The sequence below is a fragment of the Porites lutea genome, chromosome 7, assembly GCF_958299795.1.
Source record: "Porites lutea chromosome 7, jaPorLute2.1, whole genome shotgun sequence".
NCBI lineage: Eukaryota > Metazoa > Cnidaria > Anthozoa > Scleractinia > Poritidae > Porites > Porites lutea.
In genome coordinates, this window is record NC_133207.1 from 31,333,475 (window position 1) to 31,347,351 (window position 13,877).

At 39.3% G+C, this 13,877-nt stretch overlaps 1 protein-coding gene across 2 annotated transcripts; it reads right to left on the reverse strand.

Moving 5' to 3' along the window:
- Positions 1-1,103: 1,103 nt before the first annotated feature.
- Positions 1,104-10,339, reverse strand: LOC140943712 (TNF receptor-associated factor 5-like). 2 transcript variants are annotated; one of them, XM_073392825.1, is made up of 8 exons: positions 10,141-10,339; positions 8,707-8,800; positions 7,648-7,749; positions 6,925-7,089; positions 5,501-5,575; positions 5,190-5,267; positions 3,759-4,147; positions 1,104-1,212 (listed from the first exon to the last, which is right to left on the reverse strand). In XM_073392825.1, the coding sequence occupies exons 1-8, from the start codon at positions 10,281-10,283 to the stop codon at positions 1,131-1,133; spliced, it is 1,128 nt and encodes a 375-aa protein (XP_073248926.1). In that variant the 5' UTR covers positions 10,284-10,339; the 3' UTR covers positions 1,104-1,130. The 2 variants fall into 2 exon arrangements, with proteins under 2 accessions (XP_073248926.1, XP_073248925.1); XM_073392824.1 differs by lacking the exon at positions 1,104-1,212 and having other exon boundaries at positions 3,226-4,147.
- Between the last annotated feature and the right edge of the window lie 3,538 nt (positions 10,340-13,877).

Consider the following 13,877-nt stretch of genomic DNA (forward strand, 5'->3'; position numbering starts at 1 on the left):
GCCTGCATGATAGTCTTTGGAAGGGCATGGGGAAAGCGCACAAAATCCTCTTTGCAACAAATGCTTTTAAAACTCATCGAAGCCGCAAGAAACCCCCTCCCGACCCCTCCCACCTCAGACTGGGCACCGGCTGAGACCCCTTAAAAATGGAGTTTAAATACATTTTATTTCTTAAACTGTCTTTTTTGTAGGTTTATGCATTCTTTGTTTGAAAATGAAAACATTCCTATGTGAAGAAAGCGTATTGCGCTATAACAAAAGAAACTGCTTATACAGAGCCTCTGATTTTTGATATTTTCATAAGAACCCGTTGATTAAGTTCAGACTGTTTCATCGTGCAGATGATTCTATCTCATAGCCCACTAGTTTTAAATTCACGTACAATTTTGGCCTAATCATCAATACAAGTAGTTAGACAATGTTTAGAAAGTATGGGGGAAGTTTGAGATATACTAATGGGCTCGTGTCTGCATTCGCCACACAGGGTGTCTGCTTAATACGGGGTATTCTTAATGAAGTTTTTACTGTGAAGATTTTGTCGCTTGATGTTCAATGAAATCAAATTGTAAGTGAAAACCAGGTCCGATCTTCCGTTTCAGTTGCCTGATCATATTCAAAACAACTGTCCACGAGCAGTAATTCAGTGCCCTTACTATTACATTGGCTGCAATGTCGAGGTATATAATTTATATTTTAGCATTTTCTATACCTTTCTCAAACACACACTCAGGGTCGGCCCGAGGTGGTCGGGTAGTGGAATACCAAAATACCCGAAATAAAGGTATACGTTATACCCAAAATTAGTCATGAGTGAATACTTTATACCCAATTTTAAGTATAAAAATACTGTAAACCTGAAATTAAATACTCCAATATACTGTATACCCAAGAACCCTGGCCGACCCTGACACATTGCACACTAACACCAACATTCTTTTTTTTTCTCTCTATCTCTCTTGTACTCGGGCCAATTCAATTTCCTTTTGTGATATTCCATGTTTGTTACATTTGTACTTCCACCACAACAGTGAGGAAAAATTATTTTATTACAGTGTATTTTTATGTTTCTGAATTAAGGTGCAAAGAGACAAGGTTGATTTCCATTTGGAGTCTGCCGCCAAACTTCATTTTCACCTTGCTTGTGTGAAGCTAAATAGAAACAACGAAGAGTTCCAAGAAGTAACCAAAAGACTTGAAGCTAAAATTGATGCCCTGGAAAAGAAAGTCGAAGAAAAGTGGAATTCTCAACAACAGTTAACAAAAGATTTAAGTGTTCTTAACCGGGAAGTTTTGAAATTAAAGGAGGAATCACCCCCTTTTGTATGGAACATCAGTGGATTTAACGGGCTGCTTAAATCAGCAAAGAAAGGAATAAACACTGGTGTAGATAGCCCCCCATTTTTTACCGGACCCGTAGGATACAAGTTATTTGTATTTATAAACCCCATTGGGCAAAGTGACGGGATGAACACTCATTCGTCAGTTTATATAAGTCTACTGAAAGGGAAATTTGATGCCCTATTACCTTGGCCTTTTAGGAAAACAGTGACATTTACACTTATTGATCAGCAAGAAAATGAATTGCATGCAAACAATTATGTTTTGATGTTTACCCCAGATCCTGCAAATGCTTGTTTTGCTCGGCCGGGGAAAAATTCTAACGATGGTTGGGGATTTTCTCGCTTTATTTCTCACGCACAACTTCGAAGCAGGCGTTACATTGTAGATGACACACTATTTCTTAAAGTGCAGTGTAGTTCTGCAGATTAGCAACTTATGTTGTTCAGTGACATTCAAGTCGTTTACTGCTTTTGTTTCACGTTCATCTTATTGACGAAATGAAAATTTTTTCTCAGTACATTTTACATGTAATATAGTATCCTCTGGTAAAGCTCGCAAATCAGCTTGTTAAGTTAGCGAACATTGAACATTTCAAGAATTATAATTTTCGAATCGAGATCGGCACGGCAGTAGCAAGACACTACTACTATTTACATGTAGTTGTAGCTAAAAAAGTTTGGACCACTGCTCGGGGCCGATAAGGAAAGCGGTAGAGTGGTTTTCAATGGAATGTTTTGAAGCGAAAACCAAAGTGATTGCTGCGACCGATCCATACGTTGTCGGCCAACCTTGTTAATTCCAGGAAATCTCCATTTCCTGGCCCTTTTAAAGAAAGGCCTTGGACGATGTTGCTATTAGGAGACGCCTATGCGTAACGAGTAGAAAATGATGCGGCGAGGTGACGATTACTTTGCTGGAACTTGATTGCTTGGAATAGTTTGAAAAGTGTAACGAAATTTGGTCGACAAATTATAAGTTTTGTTTTGCAGGGTCTAAAATAGTTTGGCCACTGTTCTAGTACCGCGTTTTTGTGATGTTTTTTTTTTGAATAACATAAAGAGCAAACCTTGTGTCTGTCAGTTTTTTTAAATACTGCAGTCAGAGAGAATAGAAGTAAAATTTTTCTTTGAACAAGATATTTCGTCACCGGTTGTTGTCTGCCAGAAAGATAATTTGCTCCATTTATGAGTTTTGTTTTCACAGTTTAACAGTGAGCGGTCAAATGTCTTAGTCTGAAGTGAAGTTCCTGTTCACACATAAGCTCGCTCAGCGTTAGATTCCCGAGGCCAAGCGAAAAGATCCGAGAGGGCGAGCCTACTCAGAGGCTGTAAAGCTCATATCCTGATTGAAAGCTTTATTAATAAACCCTCTCTGTGAGTTACCCTGCGTAACAAGCGTTTCCGCGCGAGTTCGCGGAGAAAGTTTACTCCATTGGAAACGCTTGCTGGGCAGGCTATTTTCAGGTTGGCCCCAAAGTTTCTAATTCTCTATACCTCTTGATCAGTTCGAAACCTTCCCAAAACTGAAATTCAACTTGGGGCTTATTGCGATACGATGACCCATTGATCGCATTCAGGTAGAAATGAAGTGACAAAAAGCATAGGAGGGGATATAAATGGACTAACCCTACAAGTAGCGGAGATTTAAATGGAGGATCATACCAAGCAATCCACTTATGTCCAGGATTGAACACATTCGCAACTGTTTCCACAATTTTGGGCAAAAATATTTGATGGAAACTATATCAGAAATGAACAGGGGTCTTACCGCCATCTAAATACCAGGGAAAAGACGCCTCTTTCGTTCCTTTGTCAATGGGAAAAAATACGGAAAACAGGACTGTGAGCAGTCCACCTTAGCTTCCAATGAAAGAAAGAAACCATAGAACACAACAAGTTCTTTATTGTATATGACTAAGAAACAATATAACAGCAAAATTGCAATAGTTTCTGTTTGTAAGAAAATAACTGTAAAATAAATCATTTTTAAATTCACCTCAGTGCTCGTTAACAGTTCCGTGATCCACTTAAGCTGATAGGCCAGGGTGAGGTGGGTTGGTACTGATAGGGTTCTATTAATTTGGTGGATGTACCTCGACTTGAAGCAGCAAAGAATCGTTCACAATATATCCCCGGGTCTTGAGGTTTTTGTGCGTCACAAATCTGGCAAACCCAATATTAGGCTTAACCACTTTTCCTGCTGCAGGCTTTGCGCAACTCGAGAGAGTGGGATCAGTAGTTAATTCCATCACGATATTCTTTTTTCCGTCTGATCCTTCTTGCTGGTCGACAAGGATGAAAGCTATCCTTTGATGGAAAGGCCAAGGCAATAACGCATCATATTCACCTTCCATTATAACTAGAAATACCGAGAGCCAATTATTTTTGTTGGTAATATCTCCGTTGGGATAAACATACAATTTCAATTTGTAGCCGTGATTTGCTGAATAGAAAAGCGAGCTCTCCAATACTGTGCTCTTTTTCTCGCGCGCTTGACTTAGAATGTTTTCAATGTCATTTATCCGCCAAGACAATTGTGGTGGTTTGAGATACAATGCTGATATTTGCTTCGCTTGAGCAGCCACCTTATTAACAAGGAAATCATTCACTTTCTTGAATTCCTTCAGCTGTTTTTCTAAGCTAGAAATCCTTCCATCGTGTAGTCTACAAAGCGAGTCCATTTTTTCTCCAAGTTCTTTGGTCTTCTCTCTAAACTCTTCCTGAGTGTTATGTAACTTGACACAAGCAAGTTCAAGGTGACGGCTGGAGGATGATTGAAGATGTGATTCAATCTGATTCCTCAGGATCTGCAAAGATTACAAATTTTAAACAGTACTGACAAACAATGTACCTACGACGAACAGTCCTCGGTTGTTCAAAAGGTAGGTAGCACTATCTACCTTATAAAAGCACTATCCAGCGAAAAGGTGTTATGGAAACCAACTGCGCTATCCACTAAATAGATACCCAAGAGTGGGAACCCAGATTTTGGAATCTGGGCAATTTTTGCTTTTCTACGTTACTCCTCGATCACTTCCGATTGTCCATGACAAATCAGCCTGATCACAATGTGTGGGTGCACTGCAGCGCAAACGCAATGGGCGTGGGTTCGGATCCCGTTGAGGCGCCGAATTTGTTTTTGGGTTCATTTGGTTTCATTCAGTAGCCATCACAGATTTTTTTCTTCTTCTTGCAAAATGCGACTAAATATACAGTAAAATTCCGAAAATAAGCTCCTCCAAATATAAGCCCCCCAAACTTGTAACGCAAAAAGCCCTCCGTTAAATCGCCCCTCCAAATATAAGCACCCCGGGGGCTTGCACTTGGAAATTGCCCTCGAAGCAAAAACGGTAAATTTCCTTCCAACTATAGGGCTAGCCCAATCGATTTTGAAACGCAAATTTCCCTCCATAGATAATCCCCTCCGAATATAAGCCCCTCAAAAAGGGCCTTTGAAAAATATAAGTCCCGGGGCTTATTTTCGGAATTTTACGGTATGTTTTTATGACAAGGGAGAGGTTCCAGCACTCTTCTGAATATTTTGGCCGCGGCCTAAAAATTGTAATGAGATTTTCGATAGTGGCAGACTCGTGCTTTTTCTCTTACTGAAGAACAGAATTTGAAGGGGGGGGGGGGGGGGGGGAGGGGCTAAAGGAACAGGCGCACAGCATAATCGAACGTAAAATCGATCTTTGATCGATTTAACACTGACCCACAAAATGCGTTTGATTGAATAAAAAAGTTATGACTAGGTTCTTTTTAGACTTTAATGTACATAAATTATGCAAAACACTATTTGTTATACGTTTATAAAAAGGATGCAGTTTTTATAATCACACAATAAACTACCTTTACGTCACAGCCCATTACAGTAAAAGGACAAGAAACAGTGATCAGCGGGCAGTCGCTTTCTGTGTGTTCCAGAATCTAGAATAATACCAAAAAGAGGAGTGTTAGAAAGAGTAAAATTAAAGACTTGGCATAGTTGCAAGATACAGTATCATAAGACAACTTATGATTGACGTTTTGGAGGTCCTAAGCGACTTTCGAGTAATCAGAGAGATTAGAGAAGTGCAACCTGAGTTCAACTTTACATTCTGTGTGTGATTCTTGAAAACAAGATAAATTGGTGTAATAGGGGAACATACAAAAAGGCGAACCTTTTCCCGAGGAACTTCCACTCCACAGGCAGCAGGACATTGTGCAGGGTACTTCTTACACACATCAATGTGTTCCTGAAATAGATTTTTGGGATGTAAAACCAAAGATTTATACATTTTTGAAGTAAAGTTTGAGGGTAGTCCAATCACTCGTCACTAGTTCAAGTAATGTATAAGCAGAAGCATATAACCTTCTGGTGAAAGTCAACTTGCATGAGTGGTAAAGTGGTGAGATAAGCCTTTGAATTCACGTGATTGGTACTAGCAGTGAATGGGTGATATTTCAGTGTGCTAATATGAGGTATCACATAGTTAAACTGCATCTCATTTGAAAGATAATTGGTGAACTTGCATCTCATTAGAGACAGTTAAAATTTGTGAGCAAAGTTTTCGTGAGGGAGGCCTTGTCAAGTGGTTCCACTGACATACAAACAAATTCTTAAGTGTTGCTAATAAGATGCTATTTCACCAGTTGTATGACTCATACAAGTCACACCACTTGACAGGACCCCCTCTCTGCACTTGTCTAATGAGATGCCACCAAGTACTGTACTTTACTTTATTTCACTCTAACGTATCACTTTCACCACTTGAACCAATCGCACAACTTAATGACACATACCACTTGAGTCTTGGACCCTTGGTGAGTATTAGACATCCTATATGGGTTAATGTGTTTTCCTCCATTAAAGTTGAGACCCATAAATAATAATGACTGCAAAAGTCAGTGCATGCAACTGAGTATCATTTTGCATAAAATGATAGCAAATGTCATTGTTGGAAGGGGGCAGGGGAGAATAAAGCAGGATGATTGAATTGAAATTACTGTAGTGTCACCCTGCTTGCAGAGCCCCTTTGATCTTCCTGAGTGAGGAGGAGAAAAGGTGTCTCTGCCTGAATCACATCAAACCTTTGGGATCGCTGCAGCCCAAACTACTGGACCAATCTTGTTCTCTCTCTTCAAACTAGTTTTTTTGAGTGTAGCATCCATTTATTGACAAACCAATGGTTACAACCAGGCCTCCTGTAGCAAGCGGGCAGCTATTACAGTGGTTTCAAAACAAGATGGCAACCACCAGAGTTCCGCCGTCTACTTGATTTGCACGTCATGATCACTGGCTACTCTTGAACCCCCTAGCTTCAAGGGCCCTCTGGCCCCTTGATTGTCTGACAGCCACCTACTTTTCCAGAGTTGGCCGCCTACTTCAAAACATTTTGAAACCCCTCCTATTAGGTCTGGGTTAAAAAATATATCCCAAGTCGCCCCAGGAACCTACCTACCGTACATGCTCAATGAAGATCTTTCTCCATTCATGCAGAATCTTCCCAAGTATGCCAAAATCAAACAAGCTTTATAAAGGCTTCTGCTGGCAAGGTGCTGTAGGTTTGAAGGAAAGCTATAGTAAAATGATATTATTATTTACCTCTCCCTGACATTTAGGGTGTGGCTCATCGCAGTAGGAACACTGCACCAATCTCCACCGACAGCCTATTGTTACATGCTTGTCCAGGTCTTTTCTTATCATGCTTTCAGTGCAGTTATTATTAGTGCAAGAAACTATCAGTAGCAAGCATGACTCCATGTGATTCTGTTGAGACAAAAAAACTCCTACAGAAAATAAACTGATAAAAGCCTGCTGAACAGGCACACAACATAAATGTGGAAGGGGAAAATCAGCTATGAAGGAACACTGCTTGCCCAGTTAATCACTTTTCCACTCCTTTTGAGTTTTTGTCATGCAGGCTTAGCTGGCATGCCTGGGTGTCTAATTAATAGAAAGTTATAACAATCTCAAAAAATGACATAATATTTGATAATTACATCCTGGCAAGAACTATCTTGACATTAAGTATTAAAATATAAGACTTATTAAGTGTGGCCTTTAGAAATTTGCGTAAAAAATAATTGATTTGCTTTACTTACAAACTGTAGAGTGACTAAAAACTATTAAAAGAGAGAGGACTGGGTTAAGATTTTGTGATTTAAAAACAAAATTTGATAAGTATTGTCAATGGGTAACTGACATTCCTGCACAGTATGTAAATGTTAGTAAGCATAGGTGTGAAATACACATTTTTATTAAGTATAACAATGTTTCTATGAATTATGTCATGTATTGTTTTATTATTAGTTATTTTATAATTACATCTTTTTCTCCAAGTGCACCTGTCCACTCACAGCCATGGTTTGGACATTGAATGATGAATGACAGAATTTTTCTTTCGGTAGCCTTGTCAGGAAAAACATCCTACCAAGAGTAATGTTAGTTAAGAAAAAAAAAGCATATTTTTTTATTATTACCTTCCTTTACAGTACAATTATCTTTTTCAAAAACGTTTTGTCTTTCAAGTATTACAGAAAGCTGTTCCTTTTGGGAACCAAAGAGGTTTTATTATGGGACAAAGCTTGGGTTCTTACAAAGCTCCAGGACTCACCAAAAACATTTTGGGTCCAGAAGAGATTAATATTTTAAAGACATTTTCACACAAGATCAACAGGTGTCAAAAATTGCCACTTTTGGGGCACATCCCTTAGAAACTGGGCTCTAATGCAGGCCTAGTTAATGTTTAAATTTACATCCATAACAGTAGATTCAGTGGCCTGAATTGAGACCTTGAAAGCATTTATTATAGTATTTCTAAACAAATTCTGTCAGTTATTAATACCCACCCTCCCTCCCAAAAAAATTCCACAAGATACCTCATACCCTTCTTACCCCTCAAAGCACCCTATATGTAATCAAAGTGCTATGTGTAATAACAATAACACAAAGCAGAACTCAGAGTAGCCCGACCTAGGCAGATGTTTTTAGGGTTTCATCACAATTAGTTTCTTTCCCTCAAATGACTGTCTGCTAAACTGAGCAGCCACTTATATGTTTATAGGCAAGGAATGAATGATGACCACTAAGAACATCTGTATGGGTGGCTAAACTCAGAGGGGCAGAACTCTGAGTTCTGCCAGTTTAATCATCAGACTGGCCTCCCACAACCAGTCAAAAAAACATAAAGAACCCTGTCAGAACAAAATAGTACTAACAATAAAACAGTACAGCTACTATAATAGTCCTGCCACTGGATCCAAAAACACTGTAAGCCAGCATGTACAAATCAAACAAATATAATTTAGCTATTAAGCGTCATGCTATGTGGATGCCTAAATGTTTAGCTAAGGAAACAGGTAATGATGACAGTCAGATACTCACTTTGTTATGGTCTAACTTCACACTGTCCATAGGGCAAGGAAAATATTGTGCATCTTCAGTGTCTGGACAATTACCCAAGTGATTTGTTATCACTCTGAAAATCAGACAATGATATAGTGTATGATTCCATTCAGTAGGGGCAAAAGCTAGGGTGCTAAAGAAAGTTGTACTCATATGATGTATTTGTAACTTACACCTTTATAGAAATCATTCTTTGGATCTTTGGGTAGCCTGTCCCAGGTGTTCAGATCGTAGAGCATGGCGGTTAGATGGTAGGTTACAAGGAAGCGAGTTAAATTGTACACTGGAAAAACGGGGGGGGGGGGGGGGGGAACGAGGGAAGAATGGGCCGATAGTGTAATACCTTATATGCACATAAGGAGAAAACTTGTAGAACAAAAGGTGGCCCAACCTAGGGGGGTCTAGGGGCATGCTCCCAGCTCCCTCAGAACATTTTAAAAATATATACATATATTTTTTTCTGCAGGACATTTTCAGTGAACTAAAATGCAGGAAAATGCAGTAGTTTGTTGTTTATTTTCCCTATCTCTAGCGTTGTCAGTAAGGTACCGTGTTTACAGGGAAAAAAAAGGACAGTGACGCGACGCCGTCAGAATTATGGAATAATAAAAGGATATGTAATGGTAACAGGACTGAGTGGAGTCCAATTCGGGCTGTAATCATACGAGTGATTAACAAAATCGGACGACCGCGTAGCGGGAGTCCGATTTGTTTAATCACGAGTATGAGTACAGACTGAATTGGACGACACGAAGTTCTGTTACTAATTAATCATAACTTTAACAAAATTTGTGATACAATAGGCTATTTTTTTAAACCAAAACACAAGAAATTCGAAATTTTGTTTTGCTAGCAGTGAAAAAAAAAGCCATTTAAGCGCGCGCGTGATCGCGCGTACTGTCCAATTACTTAGGCATGACGCGTACTGTCCTATTAAGGCTGAAATCAGGGCAGTTGAGAGCCAATCAGATTTGACAATTATGTTATAGTTATGATTAGGGAAATACTAACACAAACACACCAATGCTGTGCGAAAAATGTATCAGTCATCCTGATTTAATGATAAAAAATTATTTTTTCGAAAAAAAAAAAATCAGAGTTTAGAAGTACATGAGTACGCACAGGCGTATTAAAAAATATACTAGTATGTGGGTGTATGGACGCTATAAAGCTCCTGCTTACCCAACTCGGTACCCAGACAAAGTTCACAGACACCCGAGTGACACCCGCTTTGAAAAGTGAAAAATATCTCAGATTAATATTAATGAGAAAATATATTTCACTCTCTCCGTTTTGAATTTTTAGTACCAAGAACACTGAAGAAATACACATTCAAGAAATGAAAGAAACAAAAGAGCTTGATATTCAGAGTCGAATGTTAAATGCGTAATAAGCTTAAATTAATTTTCAAACCTTGTTGATGCATCTTCGAGGCACTCGCGACAGAATCGGTGTCCACATCTCGTTTGTAAGGGTTCTCGCAGAGGAAAATTACAAATACAACATTGGAAATCCTCATCGACAACACTTACAAAGTTTTCCTGATAACCAGCCATGTCAATGAAGCATATATTTAAGAGATCACTCTTAACTCGTTCGCCGCGCTCTGAAGAGCGGGGCAAACACTAAACGGAACCACATGGGAAGCAGCTGATATATGCAGCGCGAAGCCCTGGGAATGAAGAAAAAGTCCGCATTAAAGAAGCAGGGTGGGGAGAGGTTGGAAAATTTAGGGTCAGGAAAAATTATTGGAGTTCTACTGGTGCAAATTTGAGGAAAACAGGAGCGTTCCTGGGGGGATTTACTGTGCTGTTCAGAAAGAAAAAGTATGTGGCCACGTTACCATGGTAGCAAAATTTCTGGGGGAGTTTAAAGTTTACTGTGCTTTTCACAAACACGCACAGCCTCGTTCCCAGTCGTCCTCGGGGATTTCGGATGTGGCGTCCCCTGTCAAAACACGCGAACTCTAAAGTTAAAAAACGAAGGATGAAACACGGAAACACACAAAACGGATCGAAATCTAGCCTGTGTACAGACCCCCCCTCCCCTTAGGAAAAATCTGAGAAGGGGTCCCTTCTCCGATTTTTCCTGAGAAGAGGGGGGTCTGTAAAAAAGCTAATCGAAATCCACCAATCACAGATCACTGTTTCCTAAGAGGTCCACTAAGATGATTGACGGCAGCGAAATACGCAAACGTGAGTTGGCCTTTGAACCTGAGAGTTCGCGTGTTTTTGAAAAGCGCAGTAAAAGCAGCGATGTTTTTGAGCAAGTTAACCGGAAATGAGCCTTTTCGTTTACGAATATACCTTGACACAATCAAATTTGTACTGCAAAGAGTCTTTACTCCAAAGAGACGACTTGCCCAAGAATTTGTTCAAAATCACGGCCGAAGATCGAAGAGTGCAAAAAGTCCACTTCCGGTTGTCGTGCGTAGGTCAAAAACGTCGATCTTCAATGTCGAACGATGAAATAAAAGTATGGGCTTCCGCCCGGGCTGCCGCTTTAGTTCAGGGCAATTATGCACTAAAAAGTCATGCATGTATATATACAGAATTTTTTCTGCCATATTTGCAGGACCACTGTTTGTTGAGATCCAGATTATGTTACCATGACAACGTGAGGTAAAGCTTTTCCTCTCTACAACAGTACCACGAAAACTTAACCAGCGTTTATATTTCTCTCTTTTGTCGAACCTTGTATAAAAAAATTGGTTTCAGTTCTCTAATACTTACTTATCCACTGGATAGTGAAAGCTAGAAAAAAATTTTTTTCGTTCCCTTTCCCCTTTTTTTCACGAACGCAATTCATCAGAACCGGCCGGCTAGACCATTTGGCCTTCAAAATTGTCTAGCCAGATCAGTAAATTCTTAAATAATTTACATGAATTCATGTTTTAAAAAAGCCAAGAGAGAATAACTCTTGAAAAAGCCTATTTCAGTTTCGAAATGACCCGTTCGGTCGGTTAGTTGTGACGTTTGGAATGCGCTCTTAGTCTAAGGGGCTGTCCACACTTGGTGCTCGGGAACCAGTACCTGGGTACCGTCACAAAATGTTGTTGTGTTCACACTTTGAGTACCCGATACGCGACTGTGTACTCACACTTTGAGCACCCGATATGTGACTGTGTACATCGTTACTCCATTTCACCTAGACGCCATTATGGAAGCTGAGCTTAGCTTCGAGAACAAAGCAGTGGACTGCTCGGATCTTACAAAAATTGCGTACACACAGGGACCCGGGGCCTACTTTTGTGCCCGAATACAAGGACGAGACCTTTGTACTCACTCAGGCAGCGGCACCGTTCCCGAATTTAGGCCCTTATTATTTAGGCCATTTTGTGCTGTTAAAAGTAGCGTATTATCCTACTAGCATTGCTCGATTTTTTTTCAAAATGATGCTCGTTTTTCCCAATTATGCTCATTTTAACAATACAATACAGAAATTACAACAACAAACAACAAACAATGGCAAACAACGGCAACAAACAATGGCAAACTCGTTTAACCTATTTACATCTAGAAACTTGGCGAAGTGCATAATCCATTATAAATATTCTGGCTATCACTGTCTTGCAAAGTATATGCAGTGATAGATAAATGTAAAAAGGTGACCTACTGAAACAACAAAACTGTCTGACAATTCAGACAATTAACGACCAGCACGCGGTCGTTATCTTGAGAAACCGGGCTAGTCAGTGCACCGGGTCATCAGATGTTTGCAAAGTATTCCAAAAAACTTTACTAGTACTAGTAAAAACATTTTTAGCAAAAACCTTTAACAGTGAAATTTAAAGAAACAAATTTATTAAATTACATAATGCATACTAATAAATGGAGAAATGGGCAAAAAAGAAATGACTTTTTAGCTAGAAAATGCATTTATCAGTATTTAAATAATATATAGTTCTGTAGAAGGAATCCTCGGTCACTTCCTGTGGGGCTTAGGTCCCATGAATGTGACAATCAGCAGACAAAAAATTGATTTTGTCACTTAAATTCGCCTGTAACAGTGATCTCGGGCCAAAACCATTGGTTGCATGATCAATAAATGACACTTAACTGCTGCAACTGTGACAAGTGCAAATTATGCTAGCAATGCTTTTTTCTGAAAATATGAAAATTGTGCTCGTAATGACGAATTATGCGAAAAATTATGCTAGCACAATCGATAAGGGCCTAGACGAATATTGCCTGCGTCGCAGACGCTCTAAACCTTCTGAAAAGAGCGTTTGGTTTAGACGAGTGCGTGGGCCGGCTGCAACGCAGGCTAAGACGAATTCTTCTATCGTGGGTATGCTTGAAAAAAGAGTGTTCACATTAGTGCCCAGCTAGGACCGTACTCGGGCACCGTGCCCAGGCATCAAGTGTAAAGGCTGCCTGACTCAAATCGAACTTTTCATGTACAAAGGAAATCGAACTGTGGTCTTATAAAGAACACGCACAGCTCAAATGTCCTTGCAGGGGCATCACAGTATCTAGCGGCGAGCAGTTTTTCCTTGACACCATGATTCTTCAGCTTGAAATTTCAACTTTCAGAGCAGAACCGATCTGCAACTGACTGTAAGTTAGCAACTGATTTAGCACATTTAGCTTCATTGCGTTTTTAAAAATATGGTGAAAGTTTCGCCTTTTTGCATTTCAAATTCACGCAAGGATATAGTCTAAAACAAAACTGAATGCAAAGCTGGCAATACGGCAAAGGGCTAATCAGTATTTGAGGCCAACTGATTTGGGCTAACAAAATTTTTTTTTCTTATTATTATTTGTTTATTGATCAGATTACCACTAAAAGTGGCAGGGCAGCCCGGATAGAAAGCCAAGGGGCTTATTACATTCAGGCTACCCATTTACAAACAAAATTCAGAGTTATTTAAGTATACCTATATGACAAGAGTAAGCTAAGTATTAGTAATAAGGTTAAGAGGTATAATTATCAATCAGCAATATCAAATTAATTTAGGGTATCTAATTATTGATTCAGATTGATAGTTCAAGAAAAATAAAATTCTAGTTAATAGTCTAAAAATTAAGTAGGAAAAGAGAAAAACTAACACTCAAAAAGAAGAACTAGGTTATACAATAAATTATTAATCAACAATATGGAAATAATTAGGACAAAAGCTTGTTGAACTAAAAATCTGAGTAAGTTTT